General features: G+C 39.3%; 1 protein-coding gene across 2 annotated transcripts in view; it reads left to right on the forward strand.

The window, feature by feature from the left end:
* The first annotated feature begins 20451 nt into the window (after positions 1-20451).
* The window catches only part of LOC132170593 (LOW protein: exocyst complex component-like protein), a 32427-nt gene continuing 25907 nt past the window's right edge, over positions 20452-26971 (forward strand). The window contains exons 1-2 of one of the 2 annotated variants that reach the window (XM_059581618.2): positions 20452-20757; positions 22000-22094. In XM_059581618.2, the coding sequence (XP_059437601.2) occupies positions 20662-20757; positions 22000-22094 (191 nt within the window). In that variant the 5' untranslated portion in view covers positions 20452-20661. Of the gene's footprint in view, positions 20758-21999; positions 22157-26971 lie in introns of those variants that run through there. The other variant, XM_059581620.2, reaches the window with a different exon arrangement.

Raw genomic sequence — 26971 nt, forward strand, 5'->3', positions numbered from 1 at the left:
TTTTTTTTAAAAAAAAAACTTTCAAAAAAAATAAAAAATAAAAAATTGGGGGTGGCCCTTGGCCATTCAAGCCACCCCCTTTGAGGCCACCCCCATCTAGGCGGATGGGGGTGGCTGAGCCACCAAGGGGGTGGCCGAAACCACCCCCAATGGTGGTTTAGGGGTGGCCGAGCCACCCACCCCCAGTACCCACCGAGCCACCCCCTTGGTGGCTCGGCCACCCCCATCCGGCTAGATGCCAGGCCACCCCCAATTTTTTTTTTCTTTTTTTTCTTTTTTTTATTTGAAATTTTTTTTTAAAAAAAATAAAAATAAAAATAAAAATTTTAATTAGGTGGCCACATCTTTTTTATTTTTTATTTTTTTTAAATAAAAATTTTAATTATGTGGCCACGTCATCACTAATGACGTGGCCACTTATATCAGGTGTCGAATTTTAATTGGTCCACGTGTCAGTGACGTGGACTTCTGTTAAGTCAACTAACGGTCAATGGATAAAATGACCAATTTAACCTTTATCAAAACCACAGGTACCTCCTGTGATACAAATCAAAACCTAAGGGGGAAAAAATAAAATGTCCAAACTTTAGGGGATTTTTAGTATTTAACCCTATAAAAAATTTAAAATATATATATATTAAAAAGGCCCCATCTTAAATTGTTGCCTTAGGCCTCACAACATATCGAGCCGGCCCTGACGTGCTCTATCAACTGAGCTAAGACGACATCTTTGATAGTAGTAAAGGTTTTAATTATTTCAATCAATTTGTTTCTGAAAATTATCTAAATAATATTACTTTTTACATCCATTTATCATGCTCATTTTACCTTAAACATTATGCAAATAAGTCATAATCATTATAAAACATAACTAAATAATCATTAAGTCATAACTCTCCTCTATATGGTCCCATATCCTTAAGCCACACGGAATTTGACTCTTAAAAAATGATGTTGACTATATCTCTCAAAAAGAATATTATAAGTGGAAAAGAATATTAAGTGTAAGTTCATCATCAACTAAACTATCCATGAAACAACTAAACTATCCATGAAACAACACATATTTTATAAGTGGAAAAGAATATTAAGTGTAAGTTCATGACTTAGTAAGTGTAAATACATATAGCATATAAATTATTATGTGGTGAACTCATATGGTTATAAATCACAAGTAGCAATATAAGGTTATAATTCATCATTTAACAATATCATCATGAATGCAATATAGATATAATATATGTTATAGTAAGAGAATCATATTATAGTTCAACTTCATATGGCATATCCAAGCCATTAACCTTTCTTGGTAGAGTTGGCGTTGTCCCAAGGGATCCATAGTACAAAATCGCCGCATACCGTCTTCTACTAATAGCCCCACAAAATCCGACATCGGGTGGCCCACACTACTAGCAAAGCCATAATAGTGACCTCATTCGTACATGATGCTCTTGTCACAAAATAACTATTCAATCAAAATCCAAACATGAAAAGTAAATTTATTTGGGAATAAATGCAAAATTATTCCCTGTGGTTTGCCTAAATTATAAATAACTCTATATTATATTAAAATAAATTTAAAGGTCCCTAAAATATGCCAAAAAAATAGTTTAGTCATTGGGGTCAAATTTTGTTAAAACATATGAGAGTTTCTATTAAGTATCATGTCAGTGCTAATAACATGACAACCCGTATCACTCTTAATAAAAAAATGTAAATAAATAAAAATATAAATAAAATAAAAAACTAAAAATTATTTTTAAAAAATAAAAAAGCAAAACGAGCCCATACAATTTACAATTTCAGCAATTTCTTTTAGTGGATTCTTCTGCGCCTTGCCCTTTATGTCTACCTTTACTACCAAATTCTCTTTTCAAACTAAACAGCTACAGGCGCGAAAACTTCTTCAACGGTAATTGGACTTAGAATCTGTTTAAGCAGTTTTTCGAATGATGACGTGGAATAGATCTCGTAAATATCTTGACGTCCACTGGGATTTATCTGACTGAGAAATGGCAAAGAAAAGGAATCAAAGCTGCCGGCGTTGTCCGGCGGGGGATAGCTCCGATGCCTAAGTTAGTCACAGTGTTTAAGAGAAAATATAACTTCGAAGATAGAGATAATCAAAGATATTCAGCTCAGGAGAGGGAAAAAAAAAAAGTTACCAAAATAAAAGAGGGGACCCCCCTTTTATAGGCATTAGTCTGTACCTGTGGACTTGACACTATGGACTTTTACCGAGAGTCCACGTGTCAAGTAATATATTTGAAGAATGATAAATAAAGTATTATACAAATATAATTAATATTTCGATGGTAACCCTCGGTTAATCCTTCCAGGCTCGGCTAACCGAGCCTGAGAACCAAGTATTTGAGGATATAAGTTCAGATGAGCCTAAGTTTACCGAGCATAAGTTTGATGAACAGTAAAACGACTGAGCTTTGACGATGGGCCTGAAGGTCATCCTGCCAGGCCCAAAATAGTTGATCCATGACCCAACAGTTACCCTCCAATTTCCTAGTCTGACAGACTATGGAAATTTCATATTTTCAGAGAATGGATCAGTTATTTATAAGCTCGGTTTTGCTTTTGATAAAATAAAACAAATTGACTCTTAAATTTTAAAAATTTTTGAATTTTGAATTTTCAAAAAATAATGGTTGGAGCATTTAAACGATTTACCTCCGCCTTTTGAGAGCCACGCGTTGGACTTCCTGCGGTTAAAATTTGAGGCGGCCACGTGTCAACCCCTGCATGGAGAGTAAGAAAGAAAAAGGCGCCTCTTGCTGAACCCTAGTCCCTAGGGTCTTAATTGCGCCGCTCCAGCTTTCCCTTTCAAAAACCCTTTAAAAACTCATCTTCCCCTTTGTTTGTTTTCCACTGTTTTCATTAGAAACCATTGTTGCATCTTCTGAGCTTTTGCAGATCTCCCTTTTTCTTTCTAAGTTGGCCCTTTTTCACTCAAACCTTTCTGCCAAGTATTTCTTTTTAAGAGTTGTGTACTTCAGAACCTCAGTCGAGTCTGTTCCTTCAGCCGAGCCATTTGTTCACCCCAACTGCCCAATACTTCATTACCTGGATTTTCTCCTTCCCCTAATTGAACCATCGGTCAGTCATCTTTGTCTGAGTGTTACCCACCTTCTAATTCAGCAAGGTCTTGTTTCAATCCCTTGCCAACTAACTCCCGAATACCAATCCCTAATGAGTCGCAGAGTCGAGGATGTCCCCAGTGCGCTAGGTGCTTTACACCCAATTACATGGGAATCCAAATTGACGGGGGAGGATGAGGAAGAGGTTCGCGAAATTTGCCATCTTCCTGATTCGATTCAAATACGCTTTGATGACGACAATGTCGGAGCTATGGTTGATGCTGACAGTAACGAAGTTTGTGTTTATCTGGATATGTTCCGGATAGGTCTGAGGCTGCCTTTCTCAAGGATAGTCCGGGAATTGTTAAGTTATATCCGGATGGCTCCCCACTAACTGCTGCCGAACAGCTGGAGAGTTTTCTTCGCTTGCATGATCGTTTGGCCGAAGATTCTCGGGGTAGACCACCCCCTTACAGCAGTGGAGTTTCTGAAGATTTACCGACTAACCAAATGTCCCAAAATTGAGTTTTTATACACTTTCCAAACTCGGAAAAAACTAAAGCTCCTCACCTTCAGGCGCACCTATACCAGCAACAAGGGGTGGAAAGACCAATTTTTCTTCGTTCGAGGTGATTGGGAGTTTGTACCTTTAGAAGTAATCAGGGATCCGAGTGTCCCTCGAGAAACCATTGCCCCATCAAACCGAGGTATAAACTGAACTTGATTTTGCTTTATTATTGTTTGTTGTTGCTGCCCCTTCTTTTTTTCTTTCTTTGCAGGAAAGCTAATCTTCACATATGTTTTTAGGTCAACAAGAACCGAGCTTGACCCCCAGTGAAGCGCAGCGTGTGAGAGACGTATTGGATTATGCTGAGCTTCATCCTCTGGAGATGGATTATGATGTCCTCATGACTGATGAGAACCTGAGGCTCTATGTGTGGACTTCTGCACCCGAAAGGCTAGTAGAAGCTGCTCCACCGAGAGTACCAGTTACAGAGGTGTCTAGAAGACCGACTGTTGGGGCTGGAGGGCCCTCTAAAGGAAAGGGCAAGAGCCTCCGAGAATGACAGAACACTCGGTTCCCGTTTCTGTATTTTGGAGTGCTTTTCAAGCGAAAAGACTTCTTCCATTCTCACTTGCTTAACGTAAGCTTTCCTTGCCAAACTGGATTCCCCTCCGCCAGCCAATCCTCCAGAGATTGTTTGGATCTCCCCAACTATGGTTTGATTCTGAGGGTTTTGTTGACTGATCTGAGGAACCCTCGGCTCATCACGCCTTTGTCTCTGATTGCGCAGGCCATCATTGTTCGGCCTCGAGCTTGATCCTAACCAATGGCTCTGCCCAACCGGAGGATTCTTCTCTCGACCCTTCTCTTCGACTACAAACTTCAATAACTTCCCATTTCTGAGAAATTTTTCAATTTTGAACCGGAGACTTATACAATCCTCGGTATAGTGCCCGTGGTCATTATGATACTCGTAAAACTTCTGAGTGGTGCGATTTTGGGGAAGAGCTTTCATCTTTCCAGGCCATCTGAAGCTCGGATCCTTCTTGACCTCCGTGAACACCTTGTAGACAGTGGTATTTAGAGGTGTCCATTCTACATACTGTTGCTGCTGATTCTGCCTGGGTGGCAATTCAATCTTCTTCTCTGGGGTTCTCACCTTCTGATGGTCTCTTTTCTTCTTTTTCTTCTTCTCCACAAAAGTTTTTGGTGTTACCGTAGCCGAATCTGGAATAGGCCTACTTTCTTCAGGTTTAGATTTCATCAAAGCTGAGGTAGTTTCTTCTTGGTTAATGAATTCCTCAGCTTTGTTAGTGAATTGCCGAAGAGTTCCCAAAGTTGATTGCCAAGCTAATTCTGCCATCAACGGCCCATCAGCCTTTATGCCGTGCATCAAGGCTGAAAGAACAATTTGCTCATCCGAGGTTTCCACCGTCAACTTCTCCCAATTAAACCGTAATATATAATCTTTCAAGGACTCGGTTTTCCCTTGTATGATGGATAGTAAATAAGCTGGATTCTTTTTCCTCTTTCGAATCGCAAGGAACTGACCTAGGAATTGTTGTCCGAGATAGTCAAAACTATCAACAGATTTAGGACTCAGTCCCCCAAACCATTCTTTAGCAACACCTTCCAGAGTTAACGGAAAAGCTCGGCAAGCTATTTCGTCTGGAGTATCGTGAAGAATGATGTGAGCTCGGAAACTTTCCATATGATCATAAGGATCTTTGCTTCCATCGTACTTGTCGACTCGAGGCATCTTAAACTTGAGGGGAAGAGGAAACCTCATTACCCGATCAGTGAAAGGTAAGTTAGTATATTGCATAAGATCTTTGGCTGCGGACTGATCCTCACCATTTTCAATTAAGAAAGCCATCTTCTCATATTTTTTTCTTATTCACCGCAACCCCTTCAGGGTTTACACGATGAGAGCAACTTTGGTGAGAACGACTGTGATGAGATTTTACATGACTAGTTTCGCCTTGGTGAGATTTGCCACCAAGATGCACCTTATTACAAGATCTTTTTCGGTGGGAGTCTTTCCCGGTTTGGATAGTAGTATGACTCCCATGTATTGAGCTTCCGGTGTCATGCCGGACTGATTGTTGTCAGGTTGGTGATGGTGGTGCCCGGAATACTTCTTCTTGTCTTTCACCGTGCGTCAGATCCCTTCTAGGAGTTAACTTAGAGACGATCTCTTCATTTTGTTTCTTCATGGCTTCCATTGATTCGACTATTCTCTTCATAAAGCTTTCTAACAAGGCTGTCTGAGTATTTGGGTTTTGTGACGTTCCAGGAACATCAGGTAGAACATTTGGAATAGGGCGCGGAGGTGTAACAGGGATGGGGTGTGGAGGTGTATCAGGATGCGGGGGTGTGTTCACCATAAGATTAGTAAGAACCGATAAAAAATCAAATCCCCACAGATGGCGCCAAACTGTTTAAGCAGTTTTCCGAATGATGACGTGGAGTAGATCTCGTAAATATCTTGATGTCCACTGGGATTTATCTGACTAAGAAATGGCAAAGAAAAGGAATCAAAGCTGCCGGCGTTGTCCGGCGAGGGATAGCTCTGATGCCTAAGTTAGTCACAGTGTTTAAGAGAAAATATAACTTCGAAGATAGAGATAAACAGAGATATTCAACTCAGGAGAGGGAAAAAAAAAGTTACCAAAATCAAAGAGGGGACCCCCCTTTTATAGGCATTAGTCTGTACCTGTGGACCTAACACTATAGACTTTTACCGAAAGTCCACGTGTCAAGTAATATATTTGAAGAATGATAAATAAATTATTATACAAATATAATTAATATTCTGATGGTAACCCTCAGTTAATCCTTCCAGGCTCGGCTAACCAAGCCTGAGAACGAGTGTTTGAGGATATAAGTTCAGATGAGCCTAAGTTTACCAAGCATAAGTTTGACGAACAGTAAAACGACCGAGCTTTGACGATGGGCCGGCAGGTCATCCTGCCAGGCCTAAAATAGCTGATCCATGACCCAACATAATCTTCTCCATTTGATTAAGGTTTCGAGGTTTATGGGTTGGGATTTCACGTAAGAAAAAAGTATCCTAGGGCATAGAGACTGCCACATCACTACTACTATGACCAAAATAGCTTTTGAATGATGAATCTAGTTTGTGACACAGGTACCATTGAGCAGGCAATCTATGCAGTTCTTAGCACAAAAACAGAGCAGTCACCCTTTTGCTTTCTCTTTTTTTTTTTTCTAAAAAATATTAATTTTTTAGTTTTATATATTTATATTTTTTTTATCATGAGTGATACGTGTCATCATGTTATTGGCGCTGACATGACACTTAACAGAATTAGGGAATGATTTGTAATTTAGGCCAACCACAAAAACTGATTTTGCATTTATCCCATTTATTTGACTATAAGGCTAACTCTTATAATAATAGTAAGCTCATGATCATTGTCCCGCACATAGTGGTATATAATATCATATGATGCAATTCATTTTTCACAATCTTTTATATGCAAGAATTTACAAATCGTCATTTTCATCACTTTGTTTAACTCATGACTCATTTTCACAAAAATAGAGTTCACAGCATTCGAAAATGTATTTCATGTGAGTTGTAAATATACATGTTTAATACGTAAAATAATCATATTATGCGAAAAGAAGACAATAACAAATATCCCTGTGAGTTTTACTCACTTGAGTTGTAGGGTTCCTCTACACGGTCCTTTTGAGGTTTCACAACCTTGAAATCTGAGAAAACCCCAAGTCAGCGCTCTATCTAAATGAAAATACACAACATTCGAACTATGGGTAAAATGGTCATTCTAATTACTCATTGAACATTCTTTGCTAAACGTTCGACACTCCAGTTGATTGTCTGTTGGGCAAAAAAAATGTTCAACTCCACAAAGGTCCTGACTTTAGCTAATCTAACACGATCTAAGATGCTTATATGAAGCTTAATATTTCCCTAGGTTGTATTAATGCATTCATGCACAATTAAATATGCTAAACATTATTAAACAACCAACCCATAGTTAATCTTACTTAAAATTTTATTACACCCTCATGAGTTTATATATAATTTTAAAAAGCACTGATATCAAGAGACGAGAGACATTCATGCCATAATATTACTGTAAGAGCATCTCCAAAAGCTCTTTCAAAAACACTTTATAGTTATAGTTAGCACTTTTTAGCATTTTCACTTCTCCAACAAAGCTTTCAAAGTAAATGTTTTCAGCCATTTTCCTACAGTAGACTTTCATATTATTATAGCACATTCTAAACTTTTTTTATTATTTTTTCTCATCTTTCTCTCTCCTCTCTCTCCCTTCCCCTCTTATCCCTCTCGCCCTTCACTGAACCAAGGCCATCTCTTGAAGCCTTTGCTCTATTGCCCACCCACCACATCCACTGTAGTCGTAATTGCAACATCTCCACCATCAAACCCACTCTGCTGCCGCACCTTTTTTATATCCACCACCAAAAACCAGCTTGTCTGCACCTTCCATCTCTCTCGTCTTTACTGTTGTTCACCGTGGACATGAAAATGGAGCTCAAGAAAGATGAAGGCCTGGTTTTGTAGCCCATATCTCCAACCCATCAGGCCAAACACCACAAAAACCGCAAAAGCTTGAAAATTTAACCCGAAATCTCAAGACAGACGTTGATGGTGTTGAGGATGGTGCCGGCCATAAGTACGGCAAAGTGAAGCTCGTAAATGGCAGGACTATTTCTCGCTAATTAATTGATTCTCAGTTGGGTGGTGATTTTGGTGGTGGAATGGCCGGTGATTTCAATGAATTTGATGCTCTTATTTTGTTGAGAGAGAGAGAGAGAGAGAGAGAGAGAGAGAGAGAGATGGGGAAGAAAGGAAAAGAAGAGGATAAAAAAAATAAAAATAATACTGAAAAATATTATTTAATTAAAATAATATTATTTTGAAGTGTATTGTGAAAAACTAGTAATTAAAATGAAAAAAGTTACATTTTCAGTAGTTAAAATGACCATCCTTGCTGTAGATGCTCTAACAACGTCTTAAAGAACACCTGGGGGTGAGCAAAATCCTGCCCAACCCACAAACCCGCCTTGATCTGCCCGGATTTGGTTGTTTTTTTTTTGCACAAACGAGTTGGATTTCTTCCAACCTGTGCAGAGCGGGGCGAGTTTCAGGTAGAGAAAATTTTGGGCAGCAGGTACCCGCCCTGGCCCGCTGATCATCAAATAAAAAGAAAAAATCCTAGATTCCCTAGTTCTAACTTCTTCTAATTCTAACCTAGCCGCCTCCTCTCTCACTCTTGCCACTCCTCTTCTCTTCTCACTAAGTTGCTCCCTCTCTCTCCTGCCGCTCCTAGGTTTCTCTCTCTCACTCTCTCTCTCTCTCAGAGACTCATAGTGACCATAAAAATATGGAAGTGGGTATGCTTTGTTGACAGCCAATCAACCTAATGATATAAAATACACTATTAGAGCATTCACAATGGGCTCTCTACATTTAACTTTTTCTCTAAAAATCTAACAAAACTCTTAAAAAGACCCATTTAACAAACTCCCTACATTACTTCAAATTTAACTCTTGTTAGATCCACTCTCTACATTTTAAGAGCCAAAAAGTAAAAGCTAAATAATTTTTTATTCTTATTTTTTACTCTCCTCACTCCTGTTAGTTTAAAACTAATAAAAATAATAATATTTAACTAAGCTATAGAAAGATATAGAGGGTTTGATGTTTGGTTCCTATTAAAAGTGGCTATTTAAATTTAATAAAGTGAATTTTTTTCCTCAAATTTAACTTTTATTTGAGGGGCCCATTGTGAATGCTCTTAAGACTAAGTTATGAAAATGAAACTAAATAGCACATAAATAGAAAGATTACAACAATAAAGACACTATAAACAGAAAACAAGGTAAGAAGGTTACCCTCCTAGAAGAATAAGTACATTATCTATCTAAACTTTCCATTCTCTCTCCACCTTACTCCAACCTTTCTCACACAAAGAATAGCAGAATTCTAGGGGTACAAAGGCTGAGGATAAGATTGAGGTTCATTCTTCAGTACTGCCTCTAGTAGGAATTGTTTTAATCTTCCTAGTACAATCTCCCTATACATCATTTGAAGATGAACACATCAAACTCACAAATGGACACAAAGGATCATGAACAATCCTTTTTTGGAATAATTTTTTCTTGGTTGGCAATAACATGTTGCATGCCCCACAAAGGAAAAATTATCACCGTTCTTGGGACATTTAGACTCCATATTGCCTTCCACACTTTACTATGGACATCAATGGCGGTACTTTCGGTTGCAGCTTGCACGAATCAACTCTTCTCCATATAATAAGCACTTTTAACCGAAAATTTTCCCATGGGTGAACCAATCCAAATCAACTCATGATCATTTTGTCTAAAAGGGCTAAGGGTCTATTTGTAATTGCGGTTTTAATAAGTGTAGTTTTAAAAATTGCATTTTTGAAATCGTTATTTTTTAAAATTGTAAATGCGTTGTTTTTTTTATCAAATATTTGTTATGTGAAATCGTGATTTTGGTTTAAATTCGCGCATTTTCAAATAAGCACCCCATAGCCTGCTTATAGAAATCACATATATTTTTTTCTTCATATTTCAGTTTAAGTGCTTTTTAAATCACAATATCAAACGCCTTACGTTTTGCGATATCTTTTAAAAATGTAGATTATTCTTCTGAAATCGCAATCCCAAACGTACTGTAATTGCCACATTACATTCTCACAACCTTCTCTTCATTAAAAATCTACTGGATGAGTGACACATTCCATCATTTGGTATCTTTATCAATGAATTTCTTGAACTCTTGCATTTCTATCCAGAATCCTTACTGGCTATTGAACAATATATGTTGAATGGCTTAGGAGATATTTTTCTTTCCATATTTTTATGTTGCACCAATCCCCTACTCGTCAAACCAAACCTACTTTTAAAAGTTTGGGTAAAGTCCACATACCCCTCTCAAATTACCACCCAATTGATAATGTCTCCCCCCAAACTTTCAATTGTAGCAAGGTCCCCCCCAAACTACCAAAACATTGTCAATATTCCCTCCAAGACTAGCAAAAAGATAAAAATGCTCTTATATATTGTTGTGCAAAAATCTACCTAAATTAATAGGTAAATAATTGTACGTTTTAACTTGCAAGTGCACAATATTAAAACAATAGTATAATAGGCAAATACGAGATCATTCCTACGAGGATTGGTAAATTATGTTTAGAAGTAAATTCCTATTTAATTAAAATATAAAATTCAATTGTCACGATTGAATTCAATAAAAGATAAACAAAAACTAAAAAGGATTAGGGTTTTGATATCTACCACTAATTATATTAAGCTAATATAACAATATGCCAATGCTTTGATCATGTTATGCATATCTAATGTTTGCCAACCTAAGGGCATGGGTGTAGACTCTTTAAACTATAGATTTTCCTAAGCAACGAGTTTGGCATGGGTGTATACTCTAACTCTTTTCTTTCCTAAAGGATTTAGCATGGTATATACTAAGTTGTTCTTTAGAAAAACATATGTTCTATGAAAATCGACAAACACACAAGGCCTAGGGCATGGGTGTATACTCCCGGTTCCCCATGTTGACTAACCCAAGAATCGCGGTGTGGATTCTTTTGTTACTTAAGTTAAACCCAGGACTCGGTCATCCAAATTGATTTAACTAACTAGTCTATACCACATGCACATGTTGATCAGGCATACACATATGAGGAATTCATGCAAGCAGGTATTAATTAAGTTAAATAGTACAACATGATCATCACAAAGGCACCAATATTGAAATATTAATTAAACATAACTAGGGCTTCAATCTAGCTCTAAATAAAATATAAACTACATAATAAAAATAAAAGGTGGAAGAGAAGAAAAACCTAAACTCCTCTTGATGCAGCCTTCAGTTCCTTTCCAGAGCTTGTGCCTATTTCTCCACACCTATGCCGAGAACCTAAAAGGTTTATTTATAGGCTTTAGAAGTCCTTGTTACACAAGTAAACCTAGAAAATTAGTAGGGTTTTAATCCTGTTACAAGTTGGAGTTGGAAAACCCTAATATGGAAATAGGGACATTATAGCCGCCACTTGGGATGCCTCCTACGCACAGGTGCGCTCTATCGCAGCCCGTGTGCGCTCGATCACAGGTCTGCGATCGATCCTTCTTTTGGCCTGCGCTCGATCGCTCCTGGCCTGGCTCGTGCAGGATCTTCTCTGGTATTGCGCTCGATCGCAGGTACTCTGCGATTGATCGCAATACCAGGGAATTCCAATTTTTCCATTTTCTCTTTTTGAGCCTAAATCACCCAGTTTTACTTCACTTTCTTCCGAAAGCCTGTAAAAACATTAAAAACACAAAAATGAATTAAAATGGCCTAATTAACTACAACCAAAGGATTAAAACATGTAAGATAAGGGCTTAAAATATGAATATTTTAGCACTTATCATATATTTCTCAATAAGACAAAAATACCCCTATAAATTAAAAATAATAATTTTTTTTAAATGAAAAATTTTAATTTTGTAGGGTCATAAATCAGCCCATTAAATGCCCAGCAATCCTCAGGCCTAGTCTAAGCATGGAAAGGACCAAGCCCAGTAAGGTTCTGGGTAACTAGGCCCGAAACCCTGACTTCCGAGACCTACAGATTCGAGACCCATGACATCCGAGACCCTTTAAGCCGAGACCGTTAAGTTCGAGACTAACTCAGGACACACAGGTCTCGGCAACAAGGATAACTCGGATATCTTGGGAGATACAACTGTTAATAGATAAACGATCTTATCTATACAAAAGCAGTCGCACCAATTTAAAATACAAATTATATATGTTATCCAATGATCTCATATGAATATTCAAATCAATGATACATGTAACCACAAAATCCTACAATCTAATCCCCTAAGATCTCAGTAAGGGTAACCATTCAAATCCCTTGTTAGTAACTGCATCGCAAAAACTCAGGGAAGAATAGGTCGCTGGTTATGGGACTTCCAGTACTTCATGCCTATAAAAGATGGATCATTTCTTCATAGTTGGGTAAGCGCAACCTTGAATTAAAAACTTTCCTTTGTTGCTTATACTCTCTCTCTCTCTCTCTCTCTCTCAAATTCTAACTTAGGCACCGGAGTGTCGCCGCCGGCTCACCCCCGGTCTCTTCAATCCTTCTCTTTTTCTTTGTTGTGCAGTCAAATCACTTGAGTGTTAGTCAACTCAGACTCGACAGGTGTGCCACGTCACCAACAAGAAAACTGTGCTTCAACAGTTTGGCGCCGTTTGTGGGAATTCAATTTTCATCAGTTCTTACCATCCATTAATCTAACATGGTGACCACCCGTTCCACTGCAGGCGCCTCCGGCGCATCGGCTCCCAATCTAGTCGAGCTCATGAAGCAGATGACCGAATCTATGAAGGCCCTAAAGAAGCAGAATGAAGACCTCGCACAAGGCTCACGGTTGCTGAAGGCCACAATAGCGTGAGCCTTCAGCAACCGTGAGCCTTGTCCTGCCTGTGCGCCCTTGTGCGCACAAGCGCCTCACCACCCTTTCACCCCTCTGTGCAAGTGCGATCGAGCTCACTCTGGTGCCCGCTCGAGCGCACTCGTTCAGAGGCCTCACGTGACCTTTTTAGGTCACAACTTTTTCTTCTTTTTTTTCCCCATCTTCTTCCCCAGCGCCAAACTCCTCCCCTGCTACAGCTCCACCGCACTGCCCCACAGCTCACCACTTACCACCCCACGGCCACCACATCACCCCACGCCGCCACCACATCACTCCCCCACTCCTCTTTCTCCCTTTCCTTGTCTCTTTTCTTTTCTCCATTGCAGTTTCTCACCCATCTCCCAACTGCCTACTTTCCCATTTTTCTTGTAAAAAGCAGTCCGTGGGTGCATCTCCACACATAGACTGCCTCTGTGTTGGGTTTTTCTTCCATTTGTAGGGGGTTGGGCAGCAGTTTAAAGTGGTTTTAGACCACTTGATTTTTGAAGTACCCACCATGTGTTCGACGAAAGGCCCCAACCAAGCGGCAGCATGCTTAAGGTCCGAGCTTCCACCTCTCGGTCTTCCCCCGCTCAGGATACCACCTCCGAGGCTCTAGCCCCGCCCTCACCACGCCGTGGGAAGCAACGAAAGCTCATCTTGGAGACCTCTTTTGCCATCGACACAGTTTTTAAGAATCTCCAAGCTACCAAGTGGGCGATCAAAGAATGTAAACGCCGAGGCCTCACAGCGCTATTCCAGCCGGTCAAACCCCTTGCTTATGAGGACCTGGTCCAAGAGTTTTATCACAACCTCACCTTCGACTGTAATCAGCCGGGCATTCTATCCTCCTCTGTGGTTGGCATAGACATTGAGCTGACCACTGCCAACATTGTTGCTACTCTGCAATGCTGCCATGAGTGCCTGTCGGATATTTTGGCCCGGGATGGCACCCCTTGGTACTCTGACCTTCCAAGCTTACACTTCAGCGCATTGTGGATGACATCTGCCATGGCCGTTACACCGATGATCTCCGCAATTGCACGAGCAAGGTTTTGTTGCCTTCCCAACTCTAGTTCATGGACTTCATTTTGCAACGGAATGTATGTCCATTTGGACACAAAACTCAGCGGCATGGTCCCTTCCTTGCAGCCTTGTATGCTTTTCAGAGAGGTTTTTGGATTTCCATTCCTCAACTCATTTGGGACCAAATGCACAAGTTTTGGGATGGGGCAATTGTGTGCTGCATTCAAGGGTCATCATCATGGGGACTTCCCTTCCCTTTTCTCATCACCCATCTCCTTCAGACACGAGGCAATGAGGGTACACCCGAGGATGGGCCTATTTCTGCTCACCCTCAGTTTGGCTTGATCCAGTGGAACCAGAGTTGTTCCCACATGCCGAGACAACGTCGGGTGCCCGCAGCAGCTGAGGTAGTCAAGGATGCTGATGGACCTATGCACAATGATCCACCTGCAGCTGAGCCAGTAGTGAGAGAGGGAGAAGCGGAGACCATCACTATGAGCTTGTCACACTACCAGTCCCTTCATAAAGAGCTGACGGAGCTCCGATTTGAGCTTGCTACCCAGAGGGCGGAGGACAAGCGCCTAGCAAATGAAAGATTCGAGGCACAGCAAGCACTGCTGCGCTCCATTTTATCACGACTACCACCTGACTCGGGGGCATCTTCTTCCGCACCGCAGTAACAGGTTAGGTACTCCTCTCCTTTGCATTGCTTTATTGTCTCTATCCACACACTAAGGACACTGTGTATTTTAAGTTGGGGGTGTGGGCATACATGTTATTTCTGAGCATGCAATTAATTTTCCTGTTGTGGTTTGAAATTCATTGATGGACTTAATATGATAAACACATGATCACTTGATTAAGGAATTCAAATTGTGTTACTTTCATTGGCAGCATGAGATATTACTTGTTTCAATTTTATTCTCATAAGCACACTAGCATGTAGTCTGTGGGACATGAAATCTAAAATCAGTAATGTTTGGCATCAATATTTAAAATGTAGTTGGATAACTTATTGGCAAAATAACCTCGGCATAAATTCTCAAAAAAAAAAAAAAAAAAAATTGATCATTTTGAGCTTTCCACCAACCGGTCATCTTGCCTCATTAAGCAGTGAGTGTTCGCGTCAAACAGTGAGAAGTTTGGTTTGATTGATAAAAACTAGCTTAGCTTCTAGCCTTTTTGACCCGAGTTAGTAAGTCCTTAGGAGTGTCTTTACACCTAATGCCCTAAAACCGTCTAGTTTGGGAGTCATTGGCCTAACGCTCGATACATGGGTCAATCAAAAAGCTTAAGGGAGCTAAGTGCTGTAAAAAAAAAATAATAAATAAATAAATAAATAAATTTTTGCCTTGGTTGTTTTATCCGATGGGGAGTCTAATGAATTTCGAGTTTTGATCCATACATGATTGAGATTAGTTTTGAAATCCCATGACTATGTGTTGAATTCAAATACACTAGTTGAATCTTTTAATATCTCATAAATGCCATGTCTGGAGCTGATTTGTAATTTCCTGAAATTGTGAAGATGGTGTTTGTTCTATTAAGTCTGCTAATGAATGAGAATAATGATGATCATAATATTGCATTCTTGGGGATAACATGGTTGAAAAATGTTTGTGGGTATTATTCTTGGAAAACCCTCACGAGACTTCACTCATCCTCTAGGGAACTCTTAGGAGTTTAAAAGGCTTGTTGCATACGCTAAATGCAATTGTACATCCCACGAAAGATGAATTTATCTTTTTGTATTTCAGTTTATCTTTTTGTTTTTCAGTTTATTTTCTGTTTTATATTGTTTATTTTCTGTTTTATATTGCTAGGGGACTAGCAATATGTAAGTTGGGTGGTGTGATAAGCGTCAAATGTTGCACATTCAAGCCCCTTAATTTACATATGTTAATTCCTTAGCATTGTTATTTGTTTTATTTTTGTTTTGTTTTTGTGTTTCAGGTTTTATTTGGCAAACCATTGGAAATTGGGCTTAAAAGGGCAAAAGTAGGAGCATTCTGGATTTGGGATCGAGCGCAGCTGTTCTTAAGATCGAGTGCGCCTGCGCTCGAGCATCTGCAACCCAGGATCAAGCGCACGCCTACGCTCACACACACATTAGCTAAGCTCGAGCGCACACCCTTCGGATTGAGCGTACACGGGTGTACAGTGCATGGCAAGAATCCTTTTCTAGCTTGGACTTGGTTTTCAGTCTCCCAATTGGACTGGGAGACTGACCTCCAATTTTCCTAAGGTTTCTACGATTTTTAGGGTTTTCCTAATCCCTATAACTAGGGCTCAAAACATTGTAAACAGACACCATTTTCGAGGGTTAAAAATCAGTAAATTGTCTTTGGAGCTTAGAAGATCATGAGCGGCCAAACCAATTGTAGGGTATTGATGTAACCCTTTCCAAGCACAATGGTTTAATTGTATTTAATTTCTAGTTTTTCAATTTATGTGTGTTGATTGTATAACTTTCTAGTTAACCATTGATGTGCGGATAGTAGTGAAGTCAATACCCTACTCTCTCTCTCTCTCTCATATATTTACTCTCTTTATTTTCGATATTTCATGCACTTTGAATTTACACAAGCAAATCGTTCTCTTTTGAATTAAGTTAATTTTAATCTTTCAAATTTTGATAATAAAACCCCTACGGTCCTTAAAGATCGACACCCTCAATATAGCCCTATCCTACGGGATTCGTACTATTGCGAGTAGTACTTTTATAATTGATATTTTTGGTCACAAAATACTACATCACATTTCCCGCAGGAACACATGTCTTCCGAGGCACTCTCAGACCTTTGGCAACTTCAGTGGGATAGAACTCCCACTGACCGTAGCAAAGAAGTATTTACTCTTCCACAAATGGTTGCTGGAATACTTGCTGTCCATGTGATAAACTTTCCCTGCCAAGACTGGAAGTTGTACAGGCCTTAACACTTTGGGTTCTTCTGGAGCCGGTATACCCATAGAAACTCTCGTGCGGAGAGAAACTGCCTTGGTCCGAGAGCCATGGGCCAGAGCATGAGGCAGGCATAGAGCAACCTCCATGAGTTGGGCACAATCTAATGCGGAGCCAAGTTCACATTGCTCAGCAGCTCTCGTACTACCCATGGGAAGGGCAATCGGAAACCAGCACGAAACATGGTCTCGTACAGGCAGACTTTGTGCGCATCAGCACATACTATGGCACCCATTTTTCGTCGTCGAACCGAAGCTTCACCGACGAGGGAATAAAACATTCTTCCCTGATTCTGGCTTCATCAACCTTGGATAATTCTGGTCGCTAGCACACTAGGTAAGTATTACTGCCGAGACCATCTGAGCCCGATCCCTCATCACCAGACATGGTTTTGGAAACAAAGAAAAAGAAAAAGGGAAAGAAGAAAATCTTCAGTGAACGAGGGAAATTTAGAAGCAGATGCTCTCACTAGAAAAGAAATCAAGTGAAGAAAAAAGAGAAGAAACCACCTTTTATAATGGTTCGTCTCATAAACATGCGCAATAAATGCACCGAGAGGGGCGCGCCTCTGCAGTCGACACGTGGAGGTACTCGAGTACCTAACTTAATGAGTCGACGGGGTCTCGGGAATACCAACCGACATCGCCTCAAATTTTGAAATTCAAATTTCAAAAATTTTCAAAAAAAATTTCCCGCTTCAATTGTCCGAGACGGGACTCGGAAGATCATCAGTCGTCTTGGATATTCTCATGACGAGACAAGACTCAGAAGATCATTAGTTGCCTCAGACATTTTTATGCAGAGATGTTGCCTCAGACATTTTTATGTAGAGATGAGCCTCGAAAGATTGACCCATTCCTTCAAACATGAAATTTCCATAGTTGTGCAAACATGAAAATTGAGGGGTAACTGTAGGGTCATAAATCAGCCCATTAAATGCCCGACAATCCTCGGGCACAGTCTAAGCATGGAAAGAACCAAGCCTAGTAAGGTTCTGGGTAACCAGGCCCGAAACCCTGACTTCTGAGACCTACAGATCCGAGACCTATAGATTTGAGACCCATGACATCCGAGACCCTTTAAGCCGAGACCGTTAAGTCCGAGACTAAGGGCCCGTTTGGGAGTGCGATTTCAATAAGTGCGATTTTAAAAATTGCGTTTTTAAAATAACTACTTTTTAAAATCGCACAAGCGTTTGGTAAAACATACTAAAAAGTTTTTTTTTTTATCAATTGAGTGTTTGGATAACATTAGCATATAATTGCGGTTTCATGACCAAATTACCAATAAGGATGAACAAGACAGAGATGATGAAGAAAAAAAAAAAAAAAAGAGAAAAGAAGGGTTTTAATATATTTTAGGTGGGTATTCTTGGTATTTTTTTCATTCCTATTCTAAAAAAGGTAACTATTGCGCCAAATATCTTTTTAATAGAAATCGTGATTTTGTTTTAAATTCGTACTTTTTCAAATAAGCACCCTCTAATCAGCTTATGAAAATCGCATATTTTTTTGCGATTTTAAAATTTGCGTTTTTAAAATCGCAATTCCAAATACCATAAAATTGCGATTTGGTTTAAAATCGCAGATTATTTAAAAAAAAAGCACTCCCAAACGCACCCTAACTCAGGACACACAGGTCTCGGCAACAAGGATAACTCGGATATCTTGGGAGATACAGCTGTTAATAGATAAACGATCTTATCTATACAAAAGTTATCACACCAATTTAAAATACAAATTAGATATGTTATCCAATAATTTTATATGAATATTCAAATCAATGATACATGTAACCACAAAATCCTACAATCTAATCCCCTAAGATCTCGGTAAGGGTAACCATTCAAATCCCTTGTTAGTAATTGCATCGCAGAAACTCAAGGAAGAATAGGTCGTTGGTTAGGGGACTTCCACTACTTCATACCTATAAAAGACAGATCATTTTTTTATATTTGGGTAAGCGCAACCTTGGCTTAAAAACTTTCCTTTGTTGCTTATACTCTCTCTCTCAAATTCTGACTTAGGCATCGGAGTGTCCCGCTGGCTTATCCCCGTTCTCTTCGATCCTTCTCTTTTTCTTTGTTGTGCAGTCAAATCACTTGAGTGTTAGCCAACTCGGACTCGGTAGGCGTGCCATGTCATCAGCAGGAAAACTGTCCTTCAACAAATTTAAAAAGAACAATTTTTTTAAAAAAAATTTATTTTTTAAATGAAAACTTTTAATTTCTTTTATAAGAATATATATTTTTTTAAAAAAGAATATTTTTTAAAACAGAAATTTTTAGTTTAAAAAAGTTATAAAAAAAATTAAAAATTTTCAATTTTTATAACAAAAAATTCGAATTTTTTTTTAAAATTTTTTCTTATAAAAAGGATATATATATATATTTTAAATTTTCCACCCTTTGGATTTGATTTTTTTTTTCTTCTTTTTATTTTATTTCATTTTTTTTTTTTTTTTTTTTTTAAGTTTTAGGGTCTTTTTAGAAGTTTTAGTATTTTTTGTTTTTATTTTACTGATGGTAGTTTCGTCGTTGGGGGGAAATATTGTCATAATTGAAAGTTTTAGGGAAAGAGACATTGTCAATTGAATGGTAGTTTGAGGAGATACATAGACTTTCTCCTAAAAAGTTACTAGCATTTCAGACACTCTTCCAACCTTCAATGCCAAATGGATAGTTTTTTTTTTTTAGAAAAAATAAAAAAAATTTATATATAGGAAAAACTACAGTTTACCCCTTTAAAGTTGTGTACATTTTTTTGTTTTTGTTCTACCCAATGTACCCTGACCAATTTTTGTTTTGTTTTTTTTTTTAATTTTTTTATGGCATAAAAAGTCTAAAATGACCATGTTTTTCTGAAAGTTGGCCATTTGGGGGTGGCGACCCATGGCCTATTAGAATTTTATTTTTTAAAATTGATAAAAAAGGGGACATTTTGGGGAAATCAGGAGTGAAGTGGGGAGAACTTTGGTATATTTGGTGCTTAAAGGCCACTTGCATCGCACGTCACCTATCTATTGTCCAAAAGGACAGAACCTGCAAACGGAATGGTCACATTGAAAAAAAAAAAAAAAACCTTTATAGATATCTTATCAATTTTTAAACATTGAAAATAGAATAAAAAAAAATGTGCACAACTTCAAAGATTAAATTGTAATTTCCCTATATATATATATATATATATTTATTTATTTATTTATTTATGTATTTATTTTTTAGGAGGGTAAGTTCTAGAAATCAAAACCCAAAAAGATTGTAGTAGGGGCCATCATGCTGTAGTAGTGGCTTCTTTTATAATTGGACTACCCAACACCTCGAGCAGACCTTACTTACACAGGATCACGACCGTCGACCGTAAATCAAAGGTTGAAGGGTAATCGCAGCACAAGTCCCAACAAAACTTGCAAGCTACTTTAAAATTAAAATATATGCTCCCCTTTTCTCTCTCTCTCTCTCTCTCTAAGTTTTCAGACCAGGGAGCCAGTGACTGAGGATTGAAGAAAGCGAGAAGGCGTAGAAGAAGAAGATAAGGAGGAAGAAGAAGCAGAGGTTAGACTCTGTAAAAATGGAGAGCAGTGAAGAAGAAGACGACTTCCCATCAATCGAAAGAATCATCCCACAGTCGAGAGTCGACTCTCTCTACCAATCTCATACTGAAAAGGTTTTTTGAACTTCCCTCACCTCAAGCCCCCATGTTTACTAAAATCAACGACATCTTAGAATTACCCATTTCCTAGCTAATCATTGAATTAAACTGTTTCTTTGTGTGTGCGCTTGAACAAAGTTCTTCGTTTTGATGTGGGTTTCATTATTTCATATTTTCAAGTCCATTTGTGGGAAAATTCAGTTTTTACTGTCTAGTTATATTCTATTTCAAGTCACTATTTTGCATGAATTGAATGGGTTGGACTTTTTTAGGCTTTTCAGTATTGATTAACACTCCAGCGATTGGTCATTCTATTGTATTTGATGGAAAGTTCCTGTTTCTCCTTATACTTGTCATTTTCATCTGTTTGAAAGTTATTAATTTTCAACCTTTATTCTTGCTTTGCATCCTTTTGGATCTAAAATTGCTGTCTCTCATCTGGGTCTTCTATGTCTTTATGCAAGTTGTCCTGAAAGCATGTATATTTTTCTCACGGGCTTTCTTCAAATGCATTGACAGCCACCCTGTTAATTTAATTGTAAGCGGTATGGCAATGTTCGACAGTAATGCTTAAGGATTTTTGTTTTTCGTATAAAATAAACTGGCCTTTTCGCTTTTTTCTTCCAGTATAATTATTGGAAGAGCTACTTATCAAAAATAAAAAAATAAAAACATAAAAATTATTGGAAGAGGTGTAGTTTTTGGGCTCAAGAAGTGTTTATGTAATTTTTTTTTTTTTTTTTGGATATTGTGCTGTACTGGTTTTGTATAATCGTCATTGTATGTGCATTTTAGGAGAAAGGCTACACTTTCCAACTTTTTTTTTCCCCAAAACTTGGTTGCCAACTGATGTGTCAACAACTCATGAGATAGTGACACATTTTTCAAAATAATAGATCTCATCCATGATGACATATCATTTGTGAACCAACTTTTGGGGAAAAAAATTGGTAAGTGTAGCACTTCTCGCATTTTAGTTTGGTGCTTCTAGAATGTAATGACTATTTTATACACTTTATTGGTAAGTCTAGATGACGATGTGAAATCAAGCACCCTATTTGAGAGTTTGTTAGGGATACCAATATCTGAATTAGGTGTCCATTTTCTTTCCTCAATTTGCACTACAAGTTTCATTCCAGGGGTTTCAAGGCACAAGAATTGTATTATTGTTGTTGGTGTTGTGATGATATCAAATATTTTTGTATTGTAACATAATGAACATCTTTTCCTATAAGCTAAACATGTTTATCTTTACAGGGAATAAGAAAACTTTGTTGTGAGCTTCTGGATCTAAAGGATGCAGTGGAGAACTTATGTGGCAATATGCACACAAAGTACTTAGCTTTCTTGAGGTAATAGAAATGCCAGTTTCTGTGTCATGACACCACATCATGACCAAGCATGTCAATGAATGGTAAATAATCCCCTCCCACCGTGGCATTAGGATTCCCTTGTAGTCTCATACATATTTATAGATATTTTCTAATTATATATATATATGTTTCCTTTTAGTGCCAGAGGGGCAAAACCTAAGTACGTCTGAAGTTTTTAGAAAAAGAGGAATGAAAAGCACTAGACATCGAAGAAAAAAAAATGTGAGCAAGAAAGTCATCTTAAGCTTACACACCAGAGGCTCCACTCCTTAAAAACCTCTAACTTGTATCCCTCCAAGTACTCTGCATTAGGCATAAGGCAATTTCTGTAAAAGCTTTTGCACAATTAGACCTGCCCAAACCTCCATTTCCAGCAAGGCATTTACCCAGCCTAACTAAAGTGGAGCGAAAACCAAAGACCAGCACTTCCTAGCAATCAGATAGGCCACTTCTTTTAGACATGAGTACCAACTGAGAACCAATTTCTCCTTTCCACCCAATTCTCTGCCATAAGAATCTGTTATAAACCTGCTTTTGAAGCAAAGGAAGATACCTTGGAAAGTGTAACAGTTTACCGAATGTTATTTAATGAACCTCCCATTTTCTCTTCTACCAAACCCTTATAATACACGTTTCCAACAAACATCAACACCCCCACCCCCCCCCCCCCCCCCCCCCCCCCCCCCACACACACACACACACACACACACACACATTGCCAGCAATGTACATATCATAAAGTTTCTCAAAAATGCTATCCACCTACTCTAGTTCCCAATCTTGATCAGCTCTAACAAATATCAATTTTCATTACAGCCTTCTTGTTGACTACTCTATGTAGCTTGCTATCAGCAGCTATGGAGTATAATGGGGAAACAGTAGACTTGAATGTTCCTCACATGCATATGTCATGCCAGAAAATAATCCTTCTTACATTCCCACCATAAGAGGTGAAAGAAAGAAATTAACCCAATCATTCCTAACCCTTTTCTGCACCTGTGAGAACTCCCTACTAAGTGGTTCACCCCTTCTCATGATACTGTACTTAACACTAACAACCTTTTACAATTCAAGCCCCTCTCAACAACAAACCTTCATAACCGCCTGTCCTATAAAGCTGGATTAAGCATCCCCTTGTAAAAGAGTACAACCTAATTCAATTCGATACATTATATTTGAACTCATCCCCAAAGGCTCCCTAAAGAAAGTCATATTCCAACATCTCTAATTGTTTTGCAAATGAGGCCAGAATATTAAATAGAGAGATACAATTAGTGGGAGGTGTAGACCATGCAATTTTCTTCAACTCTATCTAACCTGCTTTGAGTAAATATTCTTTCCACCCTGCAAATCTCCTATCCAATCTTGCTACTAAATCCCAAACAGCCGTAGATTTACAGGAACAACCCAAAGGCAACCTAAGTAGGTAGTAGTAGGGGTGGCTTTTTGGGTTCATGGGTTGGGTTTGTGACGTATCGAGTCATGGGTATATGATTATATGGTCGACCCATTTAATTAATGGTGTCAAACCTATCAACTTGACACAATGTGCTTCATTAAGCGGGTGACACGACACAACTCACATAACTAGTTTAATAAAAAGATCGTGTTGGGTTGACACGAACACACCCCGTTTAAACTTGTTTAATATGAATGGGCTGGGTTGACACAAATACTTGATTTGACTTAATTAACAGAATTTCATATCTTATAAGATAAATTATATCAATTATACATATTCAAGATTCATGACAATCAATTTGATCAGCAAGTTAAGTGAGTTGGCATGAATTTGGCCAATTTATAATTGTGTCTAACTGGGTTGATCCGTTTTGCCCTGAACCCTTTTAAACTTAACCCTAACCCTTTAATTGTCATGTCAAATATTGCTAGCCCTAGGTGATAGGTAGAGAACCAACCATGCAGTCCAATTGTGAGGCTTATTGTTTCACATCATCAATATCACCAACTGACACCATCTCACTTTTGCTTAGCTTAATTCTCAATCATGAAAAAGCTCTAAAACAAACGATAAACATCTAATAAGGACCTCTTCCTCCATTTGACAAAAGATAATAGTATTGTCTACAATAAGAATATGATATATTAATATCTCTCCTAAATTCTTTGAATTGAATCGAACTAGAAAGTCTGTCGACTCCTCTCTAGTTTTTGAGACTATCCTGCTTATACTCTTGTCACCTCAGTAAAAAGTAAAAGAGATGGTGGATCACCTTATCTAAGTTCTGTCAAGCTTTTGAAGAAACTTGATAGACAACCATTAACCAAAACTGAAAATTTTATGATGGAAATGAACGTAGATATCTACTTTCTTAATATTTCTTAGACGACAAAAGAAAAAAGCTCTCTTCTCTCTCTTCTTTCCCTCATCGGAGGAAGTGTTGAGGAGTGGTTTTTTAGTCTAAGGTGGGTGGCCGGAGGTGGTTAGAATGGGCTTATCAAGGAGATGGTCTATTGAAGCTAAGGATTTTGAGATGCTGGTGAAGGATGGGGAAGCTGGTTTAGAGATTAAGGAAAGAAGCAAAAGGTTGGTGAGGTTAGTGAAGTTGGAAAGTAATGAAGCTGTTTGGTTATCACATATTTCTGAAGAGCTGATCAAAGTGAAGGATTCCAGGGTCTTTCATGATCATTCTAAGCCGGGCTATCCTAGAATACTAGCTCAGAAGTGTTCTAACAGATATGGAAGTTTCTTGGTGATTGAAGAATGTGAGGGAAAGGAGAGGCGCAGGTCAGTTATGATACCGGAAGGGAAGAATCAGAAAGGATGGAGCAAGCTGGAGGCTGAGATTCAGATTGCTATTAGATTCTTTCAACCATTCCTGATGGCTCCAGAAAAGGATGATATGAAGAAAAGAAGGAGCTTTTCTGAGGTGTTACAGGCCACGGTACGTCCGTCGGAGGAACTATTTCTACCTTCGACAGAAACCATCGCTAGAGTTCCGAAATGGCTGTCGGGGGAAACTGAAAAAAATGCTGCGCCAAAGAAGAAGATGAATGTGAACGTTACTGGTCCAGAATCAGGTTCGATAACCATACTTAAACGCACAGATGGTTTACTTCCGGCGACTGCTAAGGGCAAGGAACCGATTGAAGGGGGATGCAAGGAAGTCTCAGGGAGTCAGCGATACATGTTGGAATTTCCGGCCATTCCTTCGCCGGTGCAACCTGTGCCTCCGGTGAAGATTTCTCCGGTGATTCCTGGATTGTTGGGCAGTGGCAATTTGTCGCATGCAGCGCTGGCTGTGCAAGGACGCAACGTACCTGGAGGGACGCACAATTCTGACAATGGACACGTGGAGTTTGGAGGTTTCGAATGCGTCAAATTAAGGAACACTCTGGAAAAGATTCAGCAAGAGATACAAGAATGTCTGAAGCGCATGGCGAAGGGGAAATGTGGGCATTGCGCTTGTGGGCTTTCGGGCCTTGGGCCTGAGCCAACCAACCAAATTGCAATGGAGGGTGTTACTATACAGCCCAAGCAGGTATTGAGCGGTGGAGAAAGGAATAAGATAAGAGGGAGACAGAAAAAGAAAAAAAGGCCGGTCAGGGTGAAAAAAGTTCAAGTGGGCTGGATGAAGAACGGCGATCCAGGAGCTTCATCGTCCACTGCTGGCCATCAAACAACGATGGGTCAGGCGCCGGGAGGTCCATCGGCGATATCTGCGCGGGGCTTACTAGGAAAAACACCCCCTAATGGTGTGTTGGGGTTGTCCGGCATGAGGGATGGTTTATTACAAGTGGGTCGGCGACAGACAGTGCCGATGGGGAGAGACAAAGCGCCGGAGGTGGTATTGGGCGACGGCAGAGGCTACGAAGCCCAAGAAGATTGGAGGATAGCAGTTCCGGCAGGTAAGGAGTCTCGGGCTTTGGTGGCGGGGGGTGGGTCTGGGTCTCTGGTAGTCCAAGCGGGTTGGGCGACTGGTTCAGACCTCCCGGAAGGGTCTGGGTCAGACCTCCCGGCAGTCACTGCTTCTCCGGAAATGTCGCCTAGACCGAGGACTCCACCCAGTTCTAAGATTGCGGAAGTCTGCGAACAAACAACAGAAAAAGGGGAATTAATTTCTCCCAGGGCAGGATTGGAGGTTGGGTTAGTAGGAGGAAGGGAAGGTTTGGAGGAGGATTGTGTGGGAACTTTGTTGGAATCAAGGAATGAAATGGATAGGGGACCAACTCAAACCAGCTTGGAACTATATAACTCTCCACGTATTGTGGAGAAATCTGCTCCAACTCAGGAAATTCCAGTGGTAGGATTGGAATTAGAGGTATATGAAGGGGAGAATCTTATTCCATTAATGAGTTGCTCAGCTCCGGGAAATAAGGGGAAGAAGGGATCTAAGTCAACAGACAGGGTTTTGAAGCTCGTCAAGGAATTTAGCCAATTCGTGGGAATTACGTGCGATGGGTATGAAGGAAAACTATTGGAGCTGTTTGCGGATATCATTGCAGAAAATGAAAGGAAGGGGGCAGGTGTAGCATCTAATGCGGGAATGATAGGATTGAGGGAACTCAATAATTTGGTAAGTTATATCAATTATGAAGGGAGTTCTAGTCGGGTTAGGGCTAAAGGAAGGGCACAAAGAGATAACCCATGAAGCCAAGAATTATTTCTTGGAGCGTGAGGGGACTAAATGAGGGCAATAAATGTTTGAAGGTAAGAAATTTACTTAGACAATGGAAGGGGGATATTGTTTGCCTTCAAGAGACGAAAATGAAGTATATTTCCAATGAATTTGTGAGAAATTTATGGGGATGTGTTTATGCGGACTGGGTTTTTGTTGCATCAAAAGGAGCATCGGGTGGAATCTTATTGATGTGGGATAGAAGGGTGGTCACAA

The sequence above is a fragment of the Corylus avellana genome, chromosome 1 (assembly GCF_965113065.1).
Source record: "Corylus avellana chromosome 1, dhCorAvel1.hap1.2, whole genome shotgun sequence".
Taxonomy (NCBI): Eukaryota; Viridiplantae; Streptophyta; class Magnoliopsida; order Fagales; family Betulaceae; genus Corylus; species Corylus avellana.